The following is an 18,581-nucleotide window of genomic DNA, read 5'->3' as shown; positions in this document are numbered from 1 at the left end:
ATATTTAAATAAGGATAAGATGATTGATTGGCTTTCTCACAAAATCCAGACCAGTCGGGCTCGGCTATTCTTGTACACAAAAAATCTCCGTGCACATGCAGGTTCGGGGAAATTCCTCAAGACATTATATACTGTAGATATTCAACTGAGCTCTGTTTTTTTTTTTTTTTTTTTTTTTTTTTTTTGACTCTCATTTTGCATATGATGCGACGTCCAATTAATGATTCAATGATTCACACAGTTAAACAAGTCTTTTTTTTTTTTTTTTTCAGGACCACGAAAGGAATGGGATCATAGAAAACTGTACAGGTTTGTTTAAAAGGATATGGTCTACACCTAATCGCATTATGTAATGAATATTGCTAAATGATTATGCAAAATTAAAAAATTATGAAATAAAAGGACTCCCCCTCACTCTGGGATGGTGTGGGGAACATTGCCATCCAGGCCAGGAGAGGAGGGAACGACATAGGCGCCTTGAGGTGCACTCACCCGCCTATTTTTCGTGCTTGAACTATCCGAGATGATCGACATGTGCTTCATACCAAATGTGTCATGGTAATCGCTTCTGGTAGGACTGTTGGGCTGAACAAGCGCAGACCCGTCCGCTGGCACTTTGTAGGGGTAGGTCTGACCTAACTGGCTAGGGGAATAGCTCTGCTGTTGTTGTTGATTCAATGGCAGTGGTGGTGGTGGGTAATACACATTGCTGGCATCCGAAAATACAGGACTTAGTTGAGGCTGTTGCTGGTATGGCGAAATACTTCCCTGAACCGAACTAGGATCTTGCACTGACAAGAGCGGCACTGCTGAAGGGGTCGAATAGCTTGAATATCCACTGTTGTAACCGCCCTCAACACTAGGACGAGCTTCTGACATATGTGATAGCTGAGGAGATGTTTGGATTGAGTGTAGATATTGTTGCTGAGCGGCGTAAGCCTCCTCTGGCGAGTGTCGAAATTGCTCTTGCAGCTGTTGAAGATACAATTGCTGCTCCTGTAGTTGAATGAGCTGTTGTTGCTGCTGCAACAATTGCTGCTGCTGGCTCAACCGAACCTCTAGATTATTAGCTGGAGGCGAATCAAAGTCATAAAGAGCTGGTGACAGATTTCCAGGTGGTGGCGCAGGTCTTTGAGGAGGTCCATCAAGCGATGGTTTTCCTCTTGTGGATCCCTCACCCTCCTCTGCCTTGGTGAACTCATAGTCAGGGACGTTCGATTTCCTGCCATGTTGCTTCTTTTTGTTGCGTCGGTGGAAGAGGAAGGCACCTACGATTAAAATGATTACTGCTGCTGCAGCAATGCCACCAATAGCTCCTGCTGGGAAACCGCCCTTTGCGTCGTCGGTCGATTTATTCTTATTTCCATCAGTTGAGTTATTGGGGTTACTGTCCCCATTACCGCCATTTCCCCAAGGAGGAGGATTGGAGCTGCTCTGGGCCAGAGCAGGCGAAGGAGTGTAAGTTGAGAGCCACTTTTGTGTCGACAAACTCAGCAAGAGTGTTGATTCGGCAGCAGAGGGAAGGCCGTTGGGACTGCTGGGATTGTCATAAAAGCCTCCCCAGACAATAAACGTATCGTCAACGATTGTGCATGCACACAAACCTCGTCCTCGGCCGCTGTACGGGACTGTTGTCCAAGTCCAAGTTGCAGTGTTGAGGATGTACGCATTCGGATCACCAACCTTTGCATTCTTTCCAAGATACCCGCCAAAAACAGCAACTAGACTGCCGTCAGCATCTATTTTTTGAAAATTTTTTTACAGTTTACAATGAGTAAGCAGCATAAGCAAGACAGAGAGCAGGCATTGGGACATAAACATTGAGCCCAAAATTAATCCCATTAAGAATAAAACTGTATACGTACTGCTTGCAGCACAATGTGAGAAACGCTGATGGTCGAATGGTCCAGTTGAGCTCTAAGATTTAGCATAATTGCCCAATCGTACAAGAAAGACATCACTGTTATTGTTGTTTCAATTCACATCCGTGCGTGCACAACAAAAAGAGGGAAAAAAAAATGGTGAAAAATGTAAACAATATCATACCTGTGTTGACCATCCTCCTGTCTTTGGATTGTACATCCACAGAGTTTGTGAAAGAGCAGAGCCAATCTGACCTCCAACCATCATCATCAATGAGAGATGGGATACCCATACAGCTGCATATGTGTATGCGTTTTGTGGGCCTGTGGATGGTGTCATTATCTCTGTTAACTTTCCTGTCGAGACATCATATGTATTAAAGGCATTCGAATGCTCCTCCCCTGCAAGACCAGCATCGCCTCCAATAATATAGATTTGATTGCTGGATGGGTTGGTTACAGCAAATATATCGCGGCGTGAGGGATCTCCGAGTTCTTTTGGATTGTTGGAAGTCCAGGTCTTAGTGGCGATATCATAGCTAAAGAGCCAGTAACCTGGTAGCATTTTAGCAGATGCCCCTGTATCCTGTCCAAACGTAAAGAAGGTCTTATTGTCAGAAGAATAGCCTGCAGTATGGTAACCATTGTATGGACCAGGTGGTAAAGAAATCCAGATGGGCTGGTTTGCTGGCCATGTTTTTGTCAAGTCGAGTGCGTAAAATTGCTGAACCAAGTCATCGTTGTATGTCGAGCCACTATGAACGAAAAAGTAGTTGCCAACTCGAGCGAAGGCCATCGCACCAACTGGTGTAGGCGCTTCCTGGGCGTGTATGGAGCTCAAACATGGGATCGCTATGCTCAGCGCCAGGAGAGCACGTCGAAGAGAGAGCATGTGTGTGGGTTTGTATGCAGATGAAAGTAGGTGGTGAGAAATAGTGAAAGAAAAGAGTATGTGAATAGTGAAGGAGGAAAGGAGTATGTGAATAGCGGAGGAAGGGAGTGAAGGAGGAAGGAAGTATGTGTGGGAAGAAAAAAGAGAGAAGAGAGAAGAGAGAAGAGAGAAGAGAGAAGAAGAAACAAAAGGCAAAGAGAGAAAAGGAAAAGTCAGCATTCTCCAGACGTGGCAACGAATATATACCCGTCTTTCCTCAAGAGACGCCATGTGAGGCGGAAGGGCCTCCTAGTTGTTTCTTGTGCAGAAGGCCAGGGCGAGAGTTTACAGCTCGATTTTTTAAGTTTTTTGCTCTTTTTTTTTTTGTACCCCCTTGTATAAAACAACTAATAGATGCCTATCAACAACAAGCAACCTTCTCTGTCTTCTATTTGGAGCACAGCACGCAAAAGCTCGCAATGGAGGTGGAGACAGGCATAGAGCCATAGTCACCAGCTTGAAGGCCAACTCGATGACGGACTGTAGAAACAGCAAAAAAAAAAAAAAAAAAAAAAAAGAATAAACCGATGGCGTGTACGATATATACATAATAGCAATGCTTTTTTTTTTTAGTGAACATTGAAAAGGCTGAGCCGCTTTTCACTTACTTGGAAATATGATGAACCTTTTCTATTTTTCACCAAATATAAACGTTGTTGTGCTGTTGTGCAACAACCATTTTTTTTTTTTTTTCAGCAACTGGGGAAAAACAAGTGATTGTTGATGTTTTTATCAACCGAGTTTTTTTGTCCTGTACCCCTTTTAACATTTCCCTCTGTTTCCCACTAGGGCAAAGCTAAAAAGACCTTTTTTTCCCAAATCTCCCGACATATAATTTCGCAATGTGTTCATGGAGTGTTCACTTGACGCCTTCGTTGCCATAGCCGTGATGACAAAGATGCACTGCCCGCTAAGTATAGAACTTTGACGTATCAATAAACCTGCCCCAATTCTTTCAAATTGTATCCAGCTGTGGCCAGGGTTTTTGGCATTGTCACCAAAAATCATTTGTTCCTGGGATAATGCAACTGATTGAGCGCACATCGCTCCGTAGCGCACCTGGTTTTTCAGTAGGTTTGGCCTGAGACAATAGGAGGGAACATGCCGCCAGGGACTAGTGTCAAAGCACTCTGTTTTTGTTTTTCAATTTCCAGACTTGAAAACTTGGACAGTTGAACAGATGAAGTCTCGATTAACATGCCATTCGAAAGCGGCGCTCTTAAGTTATAAAAACCACGTACAAACCTCCGTGACTTTTCAGTGAGGCTTGTCCAGTTAAATACATCGACTGGTGAAATGGTACATTCATTTTATATGGAGTCATCAAAACTGGAATAGATTGATTCGTAAGATATGATTTACTACCAATTAGCACTGAAATGTCCTCATCATACCATGGATATAAGAGAACAATGCCTCGTAGCTCCTTTCTTGATACAATGATGCCCATTCCTCTCGAAACCTAGTTCAAGCATAGATATTTCAAAGTAAACAGCCGTTACCCGGATAATACGTCATCAATTTTCATTATATACGTCCTAGCACGTTTAGGGATCCGAAAGCATAGACAACAAGGCAAAAGGACGTAACCAAAAGTGAAGAACCTTGTATTCAGGCACCAGACGGATAAAAAAAAAGCTTGCTTACATTTTGGTTTAATTTTGTTGAATCAAGGGAAACCAATCAAGAAAAAATTGCGATTTATTTTTACTAACGCTCCTGTATATTGCACAGCAAAAAATATCTTCCCCACTTATTTTGTGAATCGTTTTTTTAAAAATGACCCCTCATACTCCATACATTGATCCATTCAAGAAAAGCAGGCGACACATATATTCCTCTGTATTTTTTGGTGGAGATGATTATATAGTCTGAAGAATAGGATATGAGTGTATGAATGTATTCATAGAACTTTTTTTTTTTTACCTCAAAAGGAAATACATTGTAGATGAGCCCACATTCAGTGATTTATATATGAATAATTATATATTTTCGCTTCTGGTGACTTCATACAACACCTGGTGCCTCAGCTTATTTACTTTCAGATTGCTACTGAGATCTCTCTTGGGATCCATTGTTGTGTGTATTACTGTGTTTTCCTCTTTTGTTTCTCTAACAGAGAGCCTTCTATTACTATTAATATGGTCCCCTCAATATAAAAGGGAGAGAAGGAATTTAATTTCATCCAATGAATGTACGTACTTCAGAAATGAAGTGGACTCAAATATCATGTAGTCATATCCTGCAGTTGTAAAATGACCTTAGGCCTATTTCTGGCTCAATTTGGACAGAAAAAATACATGCAATTATGTTAAGCAAAACTGACGGCCAGAATCAAGTATAAAAGGGATCTGGAGGTTGCCTTTTTTCGATTTTTTTTTTTCCCTCAAGTCGCACTTCACCTTCCAAAAGATCCCGTTCTATCTTTCAACAAGCCGTCTCATCAACCACTTCCATTCGACATCTATTCCCCTACCCCTTATCCTTCATAACCATAGCACATCATGAAAATCGTCGCCCCTCTACTTGCCCTCGCTTTCGTTGCCTCGCAGGCCATGGCTGTCGTCCCCATCCCTGTCAAAGAATGCATCAAAACTGTCATTGTCAAACCAGAAGACAAGACCTGCATTGATTTGTAAGTCTTGTTTCTTTTGCCTCTTATTTGCCTTTGTTATTAAAACTCAAAAACGTCCGCATAGACAGCTTTGAACATCTGCTACGCACTATTACAAAACCATTCCATTAACCAATTAATATTTCACCACATAGCGCAAAGGCTCATGGTATCACATTTGCTGATATGAGAAGGTGGAACCTCAAGTTGCGTGGCGATTGCGCCAATTTGGATGTTGGTCAACCTATCTGTATTGCTGTCAGTAGAGAACCCACCCCACCTCCTAAGCCCCCAAAGTCAACTCAACCTACTCAGTCTGTTCGTCCTACTCAGTCCTCTCAGTCTGTTCGTCCTACCCAGACTTCGCAGCCTATTCGTTCTCCCCAGTCTTCTCAGCCTATCCGTCCTACTCAGTCTTCTCAACCTATTCGCTCTACCCAAACTTCGCAACCTGTTCGTCCTACTCAAACCTCCCAACCTATTCGCTCTACTCAGACTTCTCAATCTGTTCGTCCTACCCGAACTTCTCAATCTGTTCGTCCTACCCGAACTTCTCAACCCGCTCGTCCTACCAAGCCTAGCCGCACTACTCGGCCAGCAAAACCCTCCAAGTCCTCCAAGCCCTCCAAGCCCTCCAAGCCCTCCAAGCCCTCCAAGAAGTCTCACAAGCCCAAGCCTTCCGGGAAGCCAAAGCATCAGACGGAATGGGGGCGCAGAGGTACCCGCGCCTAAAGGATATCCTGCCCTTATCAAGCCTAATACTTGGGTGTAAAAGATACGCGCTATACCAATTCATAGATTGCGCGAAATCATGATAAAAATAATAAAAATAAAAAAGCAAAAATATGGTCATTTGTCCACGATGCCCACTGAACGTAGTTATCATGGCACTGCAACCATCAATCAAATTTCGATATTGTTACACAGGGTAATTCTCACAACTGTTCACACATGGTGAGAATCGTTACACAGAAGGAACTTTAAAGTTTTTCTTTCTAAATTTATACTTGTCCACAAGCCAGATTTTTTTTATCCAGCTGGAGATTATCCGACTAAATCTTCCGCAGATCATGTGACATTAGTCAATTGTAAAACGGTCGGTCACGTATTTTAAGACGTGTTGTTATTGATGGAGGACAAAATGAATACATAAGAAACGCTATTTACTGGTGGGGAGTCCAAGCCGTCGACTTGAAATTTACAATAGACACACAACATAGGCAATATACTCACTTTCGACTACGGAGAGTCAAGGAAACTAAAGCGTCAGACAGTGATGATCATATTAGAAAAATGATCGCAACGTAATGCAATCTATTTCTGTGCTTCATGGGTAATATTTTTCTTTTTCTTTTTAGGGCACCTCGTTTTTAGCACAGTTAATGTTTTATGATCACAGCTATAATTAAAAACGCAGTAACCCCGCTTGACCTCTGTGAAGCAAAATATTTGCGTTATGGAGCACTTTGGCTTTTTATACTTTTCATTTACTCCTGATAGTGACCCGCATCTAGTCGCAGAAAAATTTAGGAAAAAACCTTAATTAGTCCACTCATTTTGGTGTACATCTCTTCTTAAAGTCAATCATCATCTCTCTGCACACTCAGAAAAGTTATTGTTTTCCTTAATATATAATCTATAAATTATAATGGGCGACTTGAATAAAAGAAAGAGGCAGTTGCGAGATGCTCGACAAAAAAAAGTACAACTCAAGTTTGTTGAAGTAGAACAGGCTTTACAGATATCACTCCAGAATTTGCAGACAGAGGTCATCGATGACTCAGTTGATATAGACTTTAGTAGCTTCCAGCTTGGAGAGGAGTGAGTGAAATCTCAACATATACAGAACTGGAAGAATATCAGCAACGATCCAGAGACTGAACGAGATTCAGGGGATGAAACTGAGGTGGAAGAGTGGATTAATAGGGCGTGTTTTTTTTTTTTTTTGGCAAATACTGCAACCCCAAATGCAGCCAACACCATGAAGACTAGAAAAGCATATATAGGCAACTCACGATCTATGACCTTTTTTAAAAGGTAACAACTCAAAGCGGTTGCCGTGGGTACTCCATCTCTCTCTTCCTTTAGTTTTACTGCGATGCCTAAAAACCCCACAAACAAATCTATCGAAACTATTGTTCCTTGTGATAATCAACAATATGTTTGTAAATAGTTTCATATTTCTTGTATTGGAGCTTCCCTTTATAATGTCAAGAGCAAACATATGATGGTTTATTACTTACAGCTATCGCATGGACGCATATCGAAAAAATATGTCTGGTCATATTGCTGAACAGGTGAAAAAATATTGGTCTCATTGGCGTATTCCAGCAAACTGGGACTTGGAAATATAGTCCCTGACACCCTTAACAATAACAGTGACATCATAATAAATAAGATTTAGCCAATCAAAAATCGAGATTTTAGTTCTAATTTGATGTGTACAAAGCCTTAAGAGCATTTGGAGGCGTGTAACTTCCTATGAAAAATTTTGAATGGGCATCTAAATTTGTAGGCTCAACTATGCATAATCCAAACTCTGGTTAAATTATTTGTAAAAAATATGTTAAATAATTTTTAATTAAGTCTGGATCAATTTTTCATAAATCTGTATAATTTTATGAACGTTTTGACATCCCTATCCTTCATCTTCTCTTCCTTCCCCTCTCTCTGCCTCCTCCCCTCAATCATCTGAGATGGATCCCGATGCCTCAGAGGCCCCGCCTGTAGATACCCAGGTTAATATCAATATAAGCAATAATATACATGGTGCCTTAGACGCAGCAAAAACAAAGACAGCCCATCGTTTTGCTACGAAAACAAAGACCAGCTATTCAGGTCATGTTGAGCGAGGGAAGAGGTATGCTCTTACTATGGGCGGCGAGTATTCAGCTGCGTTCGATGAATTAAGCGAAGTGACGCCGATTGTCCTTCTGGCTTTTGTCGCCTTCAAGTGTGACCAGAACAGCCTGTCATACAAAACCGCCGAGGGCATTCGAAGTTCATTCAAGCAATACTTCAAAGATCAATTCAAATGCCAGGGTGATTTTTGGCGATTTGAGAACAAGCAATGGATAGGTTTGTAATCGTTGAAGAACCAAAGCAACAATTAAAGTGTTTTACTAGTCAATCATCGCTTACTTTGTACTTTTCTATAGGAAATCCTGTTTACGACCAGTCATTCGAGGACTACATGCTCTCCCTTAAGAAACGCGACGGAAGGAATGGTCAAAGCAAACAAAGCCTTGCCATGAGTTATAAAGATTTATCAAAGCTGATGGAGCATCTCCAAAAGCCAGATGTCATTGCAAAATATGGTGAAGGGTTATGCTTGTTTTTTCAAGCGTTTGCTGCAACAGGCTTCACGTTGTGGACAAGGTGACATTTCGCTCCCATCTGTGGTTCTGTAATACTTAAAACCTCACCTATTGTCAGTAATTTCTCACTAATGATGATTGATACTATTCTTCTATCGAACCAGAAATGAGGAACTACTAAGACTTCAAGGAAAGGATATCGAGCTCAATTTTAAGACAGATTGTGGGCGACCATACATTAAAATCACTCTAACTTTTCGCAAAACAAATCAGGCGAATGCTGAAAAAGGTGCTGATGCCGTCCTGAAGATTTGTTCTTTCTAAATCACGTCGTGGTCTTCACGAAACCTTGATCTTCCCGCGTACCTGATACTTGTTCCTACACCTATGTTTCTAAATTCTCAATGACAATATTTATTATTAATTTGGTAGCTAATGTGTATGAGATCCATCCACAACCCAACGAGCCCCATGCTTGCAGCTACACCAAATTGTTAACCTGGATCCGTTGGATGGAGAAAGATAGCCGAGCACTCCATCCTGAAGACTTTGTATTCCCATCGATGGACACCAAGGGCCGTATCAAACTCAAAGAGTCATTCTCACATCCGAAAATCCAGTCTTTGTTGGATGAATTTACGGAAGATGCAGATCTCCTTACTGGACGTAACGGTCGATACACAACCCACTGTTTCCGCCGCGGTGGGGCACAGCATCGCTTCATGTTTGCAAAGGAGAAATGGTCCTTCAAGGCAGTGAAGTGGTGGGGCGGCTGGTCTGAAGGTGAAGGGGTCGGTACAGTCATGCGATACCTGTTGGATGAGTTCATCCGCTATGAGGCCGGCTACGGTGATATGCTCTCTCCAGTGAAAAACGTTAGTCGACACGCCATGTTTATGGGAGATCCTAACGCCACAGAAATGGTAACTCGACAAGGACTGGATACCGCGCTTGATACCTTGCGGATTGCGATTAACACAGAGATGACAGAAATGCAAAAAGAATTAAAAGATATACAAAAAGAAGTAATGAATCTTGGAACAGCAATCACTCAACAAATTCAATCACTCTTTCAAGGTTCATTGTTGCCTATAGCTACAGCCATTAATACACAGCATCCGGTGCCACGGTCACTGCCATCGCTGGCGCATCTTACTCATGAAGAGAGCGAACCACCGGTGGCTCCTAGGATCCCTGATATTACGCATTGGAGAGAGGCAGTTAAGCAATGGGAAGAAGGCGATCCAGAAAGAGGCTTAGTGTTGGCGCTCCGTCACTGGACTCCAAGAATGCGTGCCACAGATCCCTCCAGGTACTCTCAGAGGAAGCTAATTGGCATCGAATTCGCTCGACTAAGCAGAAACATTTACAATATGCAGGATATCCACGGTGGAGCTCTTGAATCTATCAGCAACCTTATTGCTTCCATTCGTGCAAAAAATAAACGGAGGGAACAAGAGATGAAAGGCACCTTGGCCACCAAAAAAAGACAGGAAAGCGCAGCGCGGGAGGTGGAAGAAGAGGAAGAGGAAGAAGAGCCCTTGACAAGAAGGAAGCACCATAAAAAGGCATAAAAAGCCTATGGTTTCCTAGGTCAAGATACGAAAAAAAGTATTTATTAAATAGTGATAACAGTGACTAGTTTAAAAAAATTTACATGGACTTAGTGCGATTAAATTGATATTGAACACAAAGTTTGAATTTTTCGAAATATGGCCTACAGTCACCTGAAACAAAGATTGGACAAAAAAATAAAATATTGAAATAGTTACGTAGGGAAGCGTTTCCTTCAATCTCTTTCCTTCCTGTTTTTCACATACAAACAGCTTGAGTAAACCACCATGGCGAGACACTTAGACATTGAGAATAAAGGTATCATCGTTGGAATGCACCTCGCGGGCATGAAGGCTGCGGAAATCGCATTGCAACGCGGTGTACCCCGAACCTCTGTTATTAATATTATCAGGGTGTACCAAGAAAGAGACACCACTGCTTGCACTCCGATCCCAGGACGGCCCAAAGTACTAAGTGAACGGGACCTCAGAAGCATCGTTCGCCATACTAAGCAGAATAGAAGGTGTACTCTTAATGATATCACTAACCAATTGCCGAACAAAGTTTGCGAGAGGACAGTTGCGAAGGCATTGCATTCACTGGGTATTTTCAGCCGGATTGCAGTAAAAAAACCATTCTTAAAAGAAGGACATATAAAAAGGAGGCTGCAGTTTGTCAAAAAATATATGAGTTGGTCCATGGAAGACTGGAATCGGGTAGTTTGGACTGACGAATCATCATTTGAAGTTGGTGAGCATTTTCGTCAAATAAGAGTTTGGCGTAAAGTAGAGGAAAAGTACGATCATGATTGCCTCGCACCCACTTTCAAAAGTGGTAGAACAACTCTGATGGTCTGGGGGGCGTTCACAGCAACCAGAAAGTCTCGGTTGGTTGTATTTGAAAGAGGTCGTAAAGATGGACGGTGTTTCGTGGAAGATGTATATCAAGGCGAGCTAGCCAGATTTATGGCTGAGGTAGAGGATGGCATACTTATGGAGGATAATGCTCCAGTTCATACTTGTAAGATTGCAAAAGAATGGCGCGAAAAAAACAGCATCCCCAGGATTCCAGACTGGCCTTCATGCTCCCCAGATTTGAACCCTATTGAACATGTATGGTCACTTCTTGCGGATGCACTCGATAGGCGCGCTAAAGGGCCAAGAGATCTTCCCACTCTCACACGGGCTCTTATCGAAGAGTGGAATAATTTACCGCAAGAGAGGCTGGCCAGCCTTGTCGCTACCATGCCCGAAAGGCTGGAAGAAGTGAATGGGGTCGATGGTAGGAACACTCACTATTGAACCTACATGGCACTTTTGCTACTCTAACAATGCCGTCTTCAAAACCCCAATAAATAACAGTATTGACCTCTTTAGTGAGCATGTAAAATTTCATGTGTATTGATGAAGTCTTTATGTATGTTGCATATGAGCTGTTTGTCCAGGTTGTTCAAAAAAAAATCAAGAAAATCCATTTTGTCCAAACTTTATTTCAGGTGACTGTACATTTGAAAATGGTCCACCTTTTTTCTCAGATAACTCAAGAATGGAAAGTGATATCGACAAAAACGCTCTGTCCTGCCAAAGAGAAATGACAGATGAAGAGGATAGCAGCGCTATTTTTTGTTTTTGATCCTTTATTGGGATGTTAACTGGCGTCCCTCTCAACCTTTTTTTTTTCTAAAAAAAATCTGCGACTAGATGCGTGTCTGTATTGCTGTAGGTTCAGCTACAGAAATCAAAGAGAAAGCAGTAAAAGTTGAAGAAAAAAAAAAAGAAAAAAATTGGGAAGTGATTTTCATCACCAGTTGTCGACATCATGGACAAATAGCGATTAGGGTGTTTTTTTTTTTTTTTTTTTTTTTTTTTTTCAGGGTTTGATAGAACTATCTACCCACGACTGCTTTGTGTCTCTTCTTTCTTGTGCACATGAAGCAAAGATAGATAAATGTAGGCTGTAGTGTTTTATAATAGTGCATTCTTGACGTTCAGGGCGCACTTATTAAATCATATTTATGCATCATGCCTTTTTTTTTTCTGAGAGACACGGCATGGATGACACTTTAATGGGGGTGAAACGCCCTTTGATACTATCCATCCTCAAACCTAAAAAACATCTATCGGAACACAAGCATAAATAATGATATAAGACAGGGATTCATTTTTTTTTTAACCTTTGAACGTTGGCGTTAAGCAAGGGCGAGGGAGACGTCTTTTTTTAGGACTGCAAGGGTCAAAACCAATGACATGTGGAGCAGCCCTTTTTTTATTGTGTGGCAAATGAAACAGAAAGAAAAAATAGTGATTTGTTCGCCCAAAAGAACTTGAAGCCATATGTATGAGCGCCATGCCATGTCTTTAATAAAAAAAAAAAAAAAAAGAGAGAGCGTTATCAGAATACATGCGCTTATTTATTGGACATTTAGGTGAGTATATATATATATATATATATAATATTTTTCTAGAACTTTGAATACCAGGGCAAATGGCCACTTTGTTCATTGGGGCTGCAAATTGTCAATCTGGGTTCCCTTGCAGGTTGCACAAGATAATTTGCATGTAAATTGGTTTGACGCCGTCCTTCTGAGAGTGTGAGAAATGACAAATGCAATAAAAGAAAAAAGAACACTCTTCCAAGGCAAGGGACATTTAGGCTTCCGGCGTGCTATTATGTTCCCTCAATCACATTTTCCTTAGAATCAACAAAAAAAAAAGTACCAATCTCATAATATTGAGATAAAACGCCAACCTTCTCTAGGCAAGCATGCGTGTCTGGAAAGTATATAAAGGCGACCTTCTCCTCAAAAACTTCACACTATCAGCACCAACATCAACGTCTACAGCAACACCAAAACTAGAATATAGTGGTCCCCTTGTTAACAATTTACTTTCAGAAACCATGAAGCTCTCTGCCTCTGTTTTAATCCTTGGCCTCGTCGCTGTCCAGGCTGTGGCTGCAAAGCCAGTTACAACGTTTCCAGTGTGGACGACTACCGCTACGGTCACGGTCACCAAAACTTGGGTTTCCACTATCCCATTCCCCACTGGCACCAAAACCGTAACTGTGACCCGTCCAGCTCGCACTACTGGTGTATCCACCGTGACAGTCTATCCTCCATGCCCTTGGCCTACTGACTTTCCCGGAACTGACTACCCTACCGAGTACCCCACAACTGGCCCTGTCTACCCCACACCTGAACCTGTCTACCCCACACCTGAACCTGTCTACCCCACACCTGAACCTGTCTACCCCACTGAAACTGATAGTGTGATTCCTACCCGTCGCCCTACTACCTCTAAGATTCGCCCCCCTCGAACCTCACAACTGTTGTAGACAAAGTCTATACTAGAACTAGGTTTCCCAAGGGTAAAACATTCAAAATAAAATAACAGGCAAAGAAGCACATAGAAGGCTTCATCCTACACCCAACAACAATATCTTTATTTATTTTGTTATTTCTCCCTGTTTGAGCGTTTAAGTAAATTATTTTTGTGCTTTTGCCTTTTGATAGAACAGAAGGCACTAATAGAAACGAAAACACTAGCAAAAGAAATGACAAGCTTTGGAGGGGAAATAGAAAAGAGAGATCCACAACATCTGTACCCTATTAATCTAATCGAATATTCATACAACAAGGGAAATAGGTTGCAGTGGAGAAAAGATAATACAATTATGAATGTAAAATTACGTATATGACCCATCGTGAATTAAATAAATATTAAAATAAATAAACATTGTTGGACCATTTTGCGAAAGAAAGAGACAAACGCCAAAATTTAAAAATAAGTCCTATTGACACTAATAGGATAATACACTCCATTACTTTTCTCTTCGAACTTCTGCTCCAGACTAGACTGCATTTGGTTGGTTTGATAACCATTGATCCAACTGTCCTGAGTCTCATTTTCCTCAGGTGTAGGAGCAAATGAAGGTTGATTGCGTGCCAGTGGTCTCTCAGCGCATTGCTCCGAGATTCGTCGGCCATTGCTAACAAAAGTCGTTGTCTTCCTGCTAGTAGGATTGCCAACTTTTGATGATTTGGAGCTACTTTTGGGGGTCGTCACAATTGTTGTCTGAGTGATACCTGCCATGGGGCTGATTGTCGTTGTTGTGGTCTCAACTCTGTTGCTCCTTTGACTAGCGATCGATCCCCGATGCTCCCATGAGTTGTAACCAGGGATTGGTGGCATCTCATCTGCTCCAGATAACGATGCACGTCTCAAGTCCGCTTTGCCCGGTATAGTGTTGGCACCGCTGTTCACAAAGTTATTCTCAAGGTCCGCTAATGTTTTTTGGTCCCATGAGTTGCCAAGCGTCTTGTTGGAAAGCGCCGAACCCGAGTTAAGGCTATCTCCGGGTGAACGAGCATTTGAGCTGTTGCCACGATCCTTATTACGCTTGCGGACCAATATGATGACGCCTGTTATGATAAGCAGAACCAGAATGACCCCAACGATAGCAATCACGAGGATAACACCAACCGATTTTGGGGCATTAGGGTTAAGGAGATCGCTGTTGTTGCCCCTGTCTCCTTGACTCGAGCCGCCACCTGACCCAGATGAGCCAGAGGGAACGAAGGTACTGACCCAGTTCTGAGCGTCAAAAGAGTACACAAGTGTGCTCTCTTCAACAGAAGGCAGATTATTGGGAGTCGAAGTTGGATTCTGGTAGAAGCCTATTTAGTTATTCAAGTATGCATTAGACACGATACAGGATATATGGTTTTGCTGCAGGCGTGGTGGGTTAAGAGTCGCAAGGTGAACGGGTAGCGGAGACAACGGAGAGGAGAAGGTTGATTTTGTAATGAAAGAGAAGAGATGGACGGTTTTTCAACAAATATTAAAAAATAAATATTCAAGGTAGTCTAGGTTGTCTGTATGCGAGTTGGTATGCAAAAGAAAACATCATAACTAGATGCAGACATTTCTTTTTTTTATGCCGGCTTACCCCCCCAGACAATGAACTGGTTTCCGCTGAAGGCGCATGCAGAATAGCTCCGACCCCGGACAGAGTTGGAGGTGACAACCCTCCATCTCCATGTCTTCGTATCCAGAAAATAGAGTGACGGATCGGATGTGGAGCTACGGTTGACAAAGCCTCCAAATACAGCTACAATAGAACCATTCTCGTCTATTTTTAATAAAGAAAGCGTAAGAGATTTTCAAGCAAGCAGAAGCATTTCAAAATCATGTCCAGAATAGACGGTGATGATGGCGCGACGATCAAGAGTTTTCATAATAATTCAAACATGTCGTTTGAATGCGTGTCAAGGTCAGCACACAAGTTATATTATAATGACAAGAGAAAACAAGGCATTGTATGTCGGCATCAACAACGGACATTATCAAAGTCATAATCATAGCCATAATCATAGTCATAGTCATAGTCATAGTCATAGTCATAGTCATAGTCATAGTCATAGTCATAGTCATAGTCATAGTCATCAAAACAAAGTTGTCAATGCAAGTCGAAAACACAATTAACATAATATCACACACCATATGATGAAGCATAATAAGCAGATGGACAGAGATAAAATGAATGAGCATGTACGAATAGAGCAGGTCATAGAGAAATATCGCATGTAAGGATTATCAGATAGTAAGCGCATTGAGATTACACAAGTGGAGAGACATGTACACAGGGAGGCGCATAAAGTATAGGAGGAAAGGAAGAGAAGCAAGGTAACAAGAAAGGCAGGAAGTGGGTAAGATGATTAGTATTATTGTGCATTAATCGTGGACTACACCAAGAAATGTCATAAAGAAGTAAATAAACAAAGAGAAAAATCATCGTAAAACGCGCAACAACACATCGTAAGGAAAACAAAGAGAAGGATCTTACTGCTGGCAGCACAATGAGAGGTACGCAATGAAGGAAAGTAGCCTGTAGTAGGCTATAATATGAGAGTGTTGTACGATGGCCAAGACGAGAAGAGAGAAGCGAACATGTTGAAAAAAAAAAAAAAAAAAAAAAAGTAAATGGAGCAAAGAGAATGGAATGAATAAGAATGTTGGGTTATGACATGGTTAGATTCGTTTTGTGCATGTTCGTATACTTGGATGAGTGGGATCAATTGCTCTTTCACTCTTCACGCGCTTTTCTGAATAAGATGGTGGCAAAAAAAAAAAAAAAAAAAAAAAAAAAACACGTGCTTTGTGCTCGGACAAAGAAAAGGTTCAAGCTCGAATTGGTGCACAGTTGTGTGTCTTCTCAATATTGACATACACAATTGGTGACCAACAAGAAATGAATCCAGTCGTCAACATTCCTCTCTTGCAACTCCTTGTAGACCATAAATTTATAAGACAGAGGATATGAAAAGAATGGATGGGGGTGTTGAAGCGCGAATTTTTTTTTTTTTTTTTTTTTCTGCGATTGCCAACAATATTCACTTTCTGTTATTTCAAACAACCAATCTTTAAGTAGCAGGGAAGCAACGAATTACTGTCCACATCCCACCATAGAAGATAAAATAGTCATTTTGAATAGGCATCGAACAGAGAAAGAAGACACAGAGCGAACAATCGTGAAGATGAATCGAATCGAATCGAATCGAAAGAAGAGTAAAGAAAAAAAAAAGAGAGAGAAAAAAGAACAGTAGCTGACACGGTCTCATTCCCTACCAGGCCATTGACCTATAAGAAATGAGCATTTTTTTTTCTTGTACTTGTTTTATTACAGTTCTTCCTATTGACATCCACACTCTCCTCCTTTTTATTCTTCTTATTCTTCTTATTCTCGGATTCACATTTCAGTATCATCATAATTTTCTGCCTTTTGATAGTTTCTCGAGGGATCCAATTGTCCATGAATTGCCGAGATTGGCACCCATCTTTCTGAACCTCTTTCAACATTTTCAAGAAACCTTTTTATGTAACCTGTTCACAGAGATCATATTGCATCATGACCATATCCCAATCATCATATAGATAATTAAAACATACCTGCACGGTCCATCCATTTCCGCCATTCGCAACATTCAAGTTTGGTCCACTAGACGAGCCACCATAGTTCCCTGGTTGTGCATCAGAGCTGTAGTTGGTGCTGGTGTTGCCATTGGTTGTGCTGGAGGAGCCCCATAAGGCTACAGGCTTAGGCGTGAATAGATACACTGCATTGCTCTCTGCATTGTCGGATAGGCCTCCGATGACTAGCATCGCATTCCTGCTGGACAGCCAGGTTGCAGCGCCACCCTGTAAGTTCTGCGGACCAGGAAGTGGCACATTTGTTTCAGAGACTACACTGGATTTCAAGTTGTAGATGTCAAAAGCATTCGAATGTCCTGTGCCTGTCTGACCTGTGTCACCACCCATAAAGTAAATTTGGCCTCCAGGGGAAGGATCTGATGCAGCTACCATGTCACGACGTGTTGGATCAGCGATCATCGTCGAGCCAGTTCCGATCCATGATCCTGTGCTAGTTGAAAATATATTGATAAAGTTGGATGTTGTATAAGGTGACCCAACTTCACGTCCAAATGTTACAAAAGAATTCATTTCTGCTGAGAAGCCACCAGAATGATATGCATTGATGGGACCGGAAGGGAGCGCGTTCCATACGGGGCTATTAGTTTGCCAACTGCGGGAAAGATCCAAGGAATAGAATTGGTTGACAAGGTTACCGCCGCCGAGGTCGCCCCCTTGGACATAAAGGCGGTCGTGAAATGTTACATAGGCTGCTCCCCCTGTAGGATGAGGTTGTGCATGCACTATTGAGAGAACGGCAAGCGTGCAGGTGAAGATAAATGTGGCCATAGTTGAGGTAGGTATACTGGATCTATTTGATGACCCACTAATTTAAGGAAATATGGGATGATGGTGAATGTAGAGAGTTAGGTTAGTCAATATTTCGCAAATAATTAAAATGTGGAGAGGAATGAGCTTAGGATATGCGAAAAAGGCGTCGAAAGAAGGCGATATTGAGTGGTGGAAAATCTTAAAGTGATGACTGAGATTTATAGTATTTTTTTCCATAGAGGCATGAAGTAGGAGGTGAATAATAAATGGACAAATGACATTCATGCAGATCAAGTTGGCAGAATGAAAGAGAGGACAAGTGAAAGTAAATACTTTCAATACACATAGTGTACAGGTTAGTATGGAATTGTCTGCTCTGTGCTCTGCCCTTACCCTGTAGCCATTTGCTCATGTCGATATTTTGGTCTGTCTTCTCTTATTGTCACCACTGATGAGATTGAAGCACATGGGCAAAGGGGCTCTTTCTTTGTTAAGGAGGCAAGTTGTCAGTGCCACTTTCAGTAATCAACAGTTAAACCTTAATTTGATGCACTAAAGAATGGG

At 41.7% G+C, this 18,581-nt stretch overlaps 6 protein-coding genes across 6 annotated transcripts; 3 read left to right on the top strand and 3 right to left on the bottom strand.

Annotated features, from left to right (window-relative positions):
- Positions 1-270: 270 nt before the first annotated feature.
- Positions 271-2,981, bottom strand: BCR41DRAFT_423152 (hypothetical protein). The gene is made up of 3 exons (XM_022030257.1): positions 2,047-2,981; positions 1,866-1,917; positions 271-1,739 (listed from the first exon to the last, which is right to left on the bottom strand). The coding sequence occupies exons 1-3, from the start codon at positions 2,971-2,973 to the stop codon at positions 412-414; spliced, it is 2,307 nt and encodes a 768-aa protein (XP_021880131.1). The 5' UTR covers positions 2,974-2,981; the 3' UTR covers positions 271-411.
- A 2,214-nt stretch (positions 2,982-5,195) lies between these two features.
- On the top strand, positions 5,196-6,139 carry BCR41DRAFT_387441 (hypothetical protein; the record flags this gene model as incomplete). The annotated part of the gene is made up of 2 exons (XM_022027896.1): positions 5,196-5,428; positions 5,563-6,139. The coding sequence occupies exons 1-2, from the start codon at positions 5,298-5,300 to the stop codon at positions 6,137-6,139; spliced, it is 708 nt and encodes a 235-aa protein (XP_021880130.1). The 5' UTR covers positions 5,196-5,297.
- Positions 6,140-8,103: 1,964 nt separating this feature from the next.
- BCR41DRAFT_423150 (hypothetical protein) lies at positions 8,104-10,298 on the top strand (the record flags this gene model as incomplete). Its single annotated transcript, XM_022030256.1, has 4 exons — positions 8,104-8,449; positions 8,566-8,785; positions 8,889-9,013; positions 9,157-10,298. The coding sequence occupies 4 exons, from the start codon at positions 8,104-8,106 to the stop codon at positions 10,296-10,298; spliced, it is 1,833 nt and encodes a 610-aa protein (XP_021880129.1).
- Positions 10,299-12,924: 2,626 nt separating this feature from the next.
- Positions 12,925-14,012, top strand: BCR41DRAFT_356194 (hypothetical protein). Its single transcript, XM_022024606.1, has one exon. It carries the CDS (start codon positions 13,042-13,044, stop codon positions 13,609-13,611), a length of 570 nt encoding a protein of 189 aa, XP_021880128.1. The 5' UTR covers positions 12,925-13,041; the 3' UTR covers positions 13,612-14,012.
- Positions 13,765-15,791, bottom strand: BCR41DRAFT_408177 (hypothetical protein; the record flags this gene model as incomplete). The annotated part of the gene is made up of 2 exons (XM_022029407.1): positions 13,765-14,953; positions 15,578-15,791. 2 exons carry the CDS (start codon positions 15,789-15,791, stop codon positions 14,055-14,057), a joined length of 1,113 nt encoding a protein of 370 aa, XP_021880127.1. The 3' UTR covers positions 13,765-14,054.
- A 1,359-nt stretch (positions 15,792-17,150) lies between these two features.
- Positions 17,151-18,035, bottom strand: BCR41DRAFT_371782 (hypothetical protein; the record flags this gene model as incomplete). Its single annotated transcript, XM_022026633.1, has 1 exon — positions 17,151-18,035. The coding sequence occupies one exon, from the start codon at positions 18,033-18,035 to the stop codon at positions 17,151-17,153; it is 885 nt and encodes a 294-aa protein (XP_021880126.1).
- Between the last annotated feature and the right edge of the window lie 546 nt (positions 18,036-18,581).

The sequence above is a fragment of the Lobosporangium transversale genome (genome assembly GCF_002105155.1).
Source record: "Lobosporangium transversale strain NRRL 3116 chromosome Unknown BCR41scaffold_25, whole genome shotgun sequence".
NCBI classification, from domain to species: Eukaryota; Fungi; Mortierellomycota; class Mortierellomycetes; order Mortierellales; family Mortierellaceae; genus Lobosporangium; species Lobosporangium transversale.
The sequence above is the reverse complement of the archived record's forward strand: the minus strand, read 5'-3'. Positions and strand labels throughout refer to the sequence as shown.

Coding starts and splice junctions, on each gene's coding strand:
- BCR41DRAFT_423152 (XM_022030257.1), bottom strand. CDS start 2,973: ATGCTGACTTTTCCTTTTCTCTCTTTGCCTTTTGTTTCTTCTTCTCTC. Junction 1,918..2,046: donor CAGGAGGATGGTCAACACAG/GTATGATATTGT, acceptor GCTAAATCTTAG/AGCTCAACTGGACCATTCGA. Junction 1,740..1,865: donor CTCACATTGTGCTGCAAGCA/GTACGTATACAG, acceptor TTCAAAAAATAG/ATGCTGACGGCAGTCTAGTT.
- BCR41DRAFT_356194 (XM_022024606.1), top strand. CDS start 13,042: ATGCGTGTCTGGAAAGTATATAAAGGCGACCTTCTCCTCAAAAACTTC.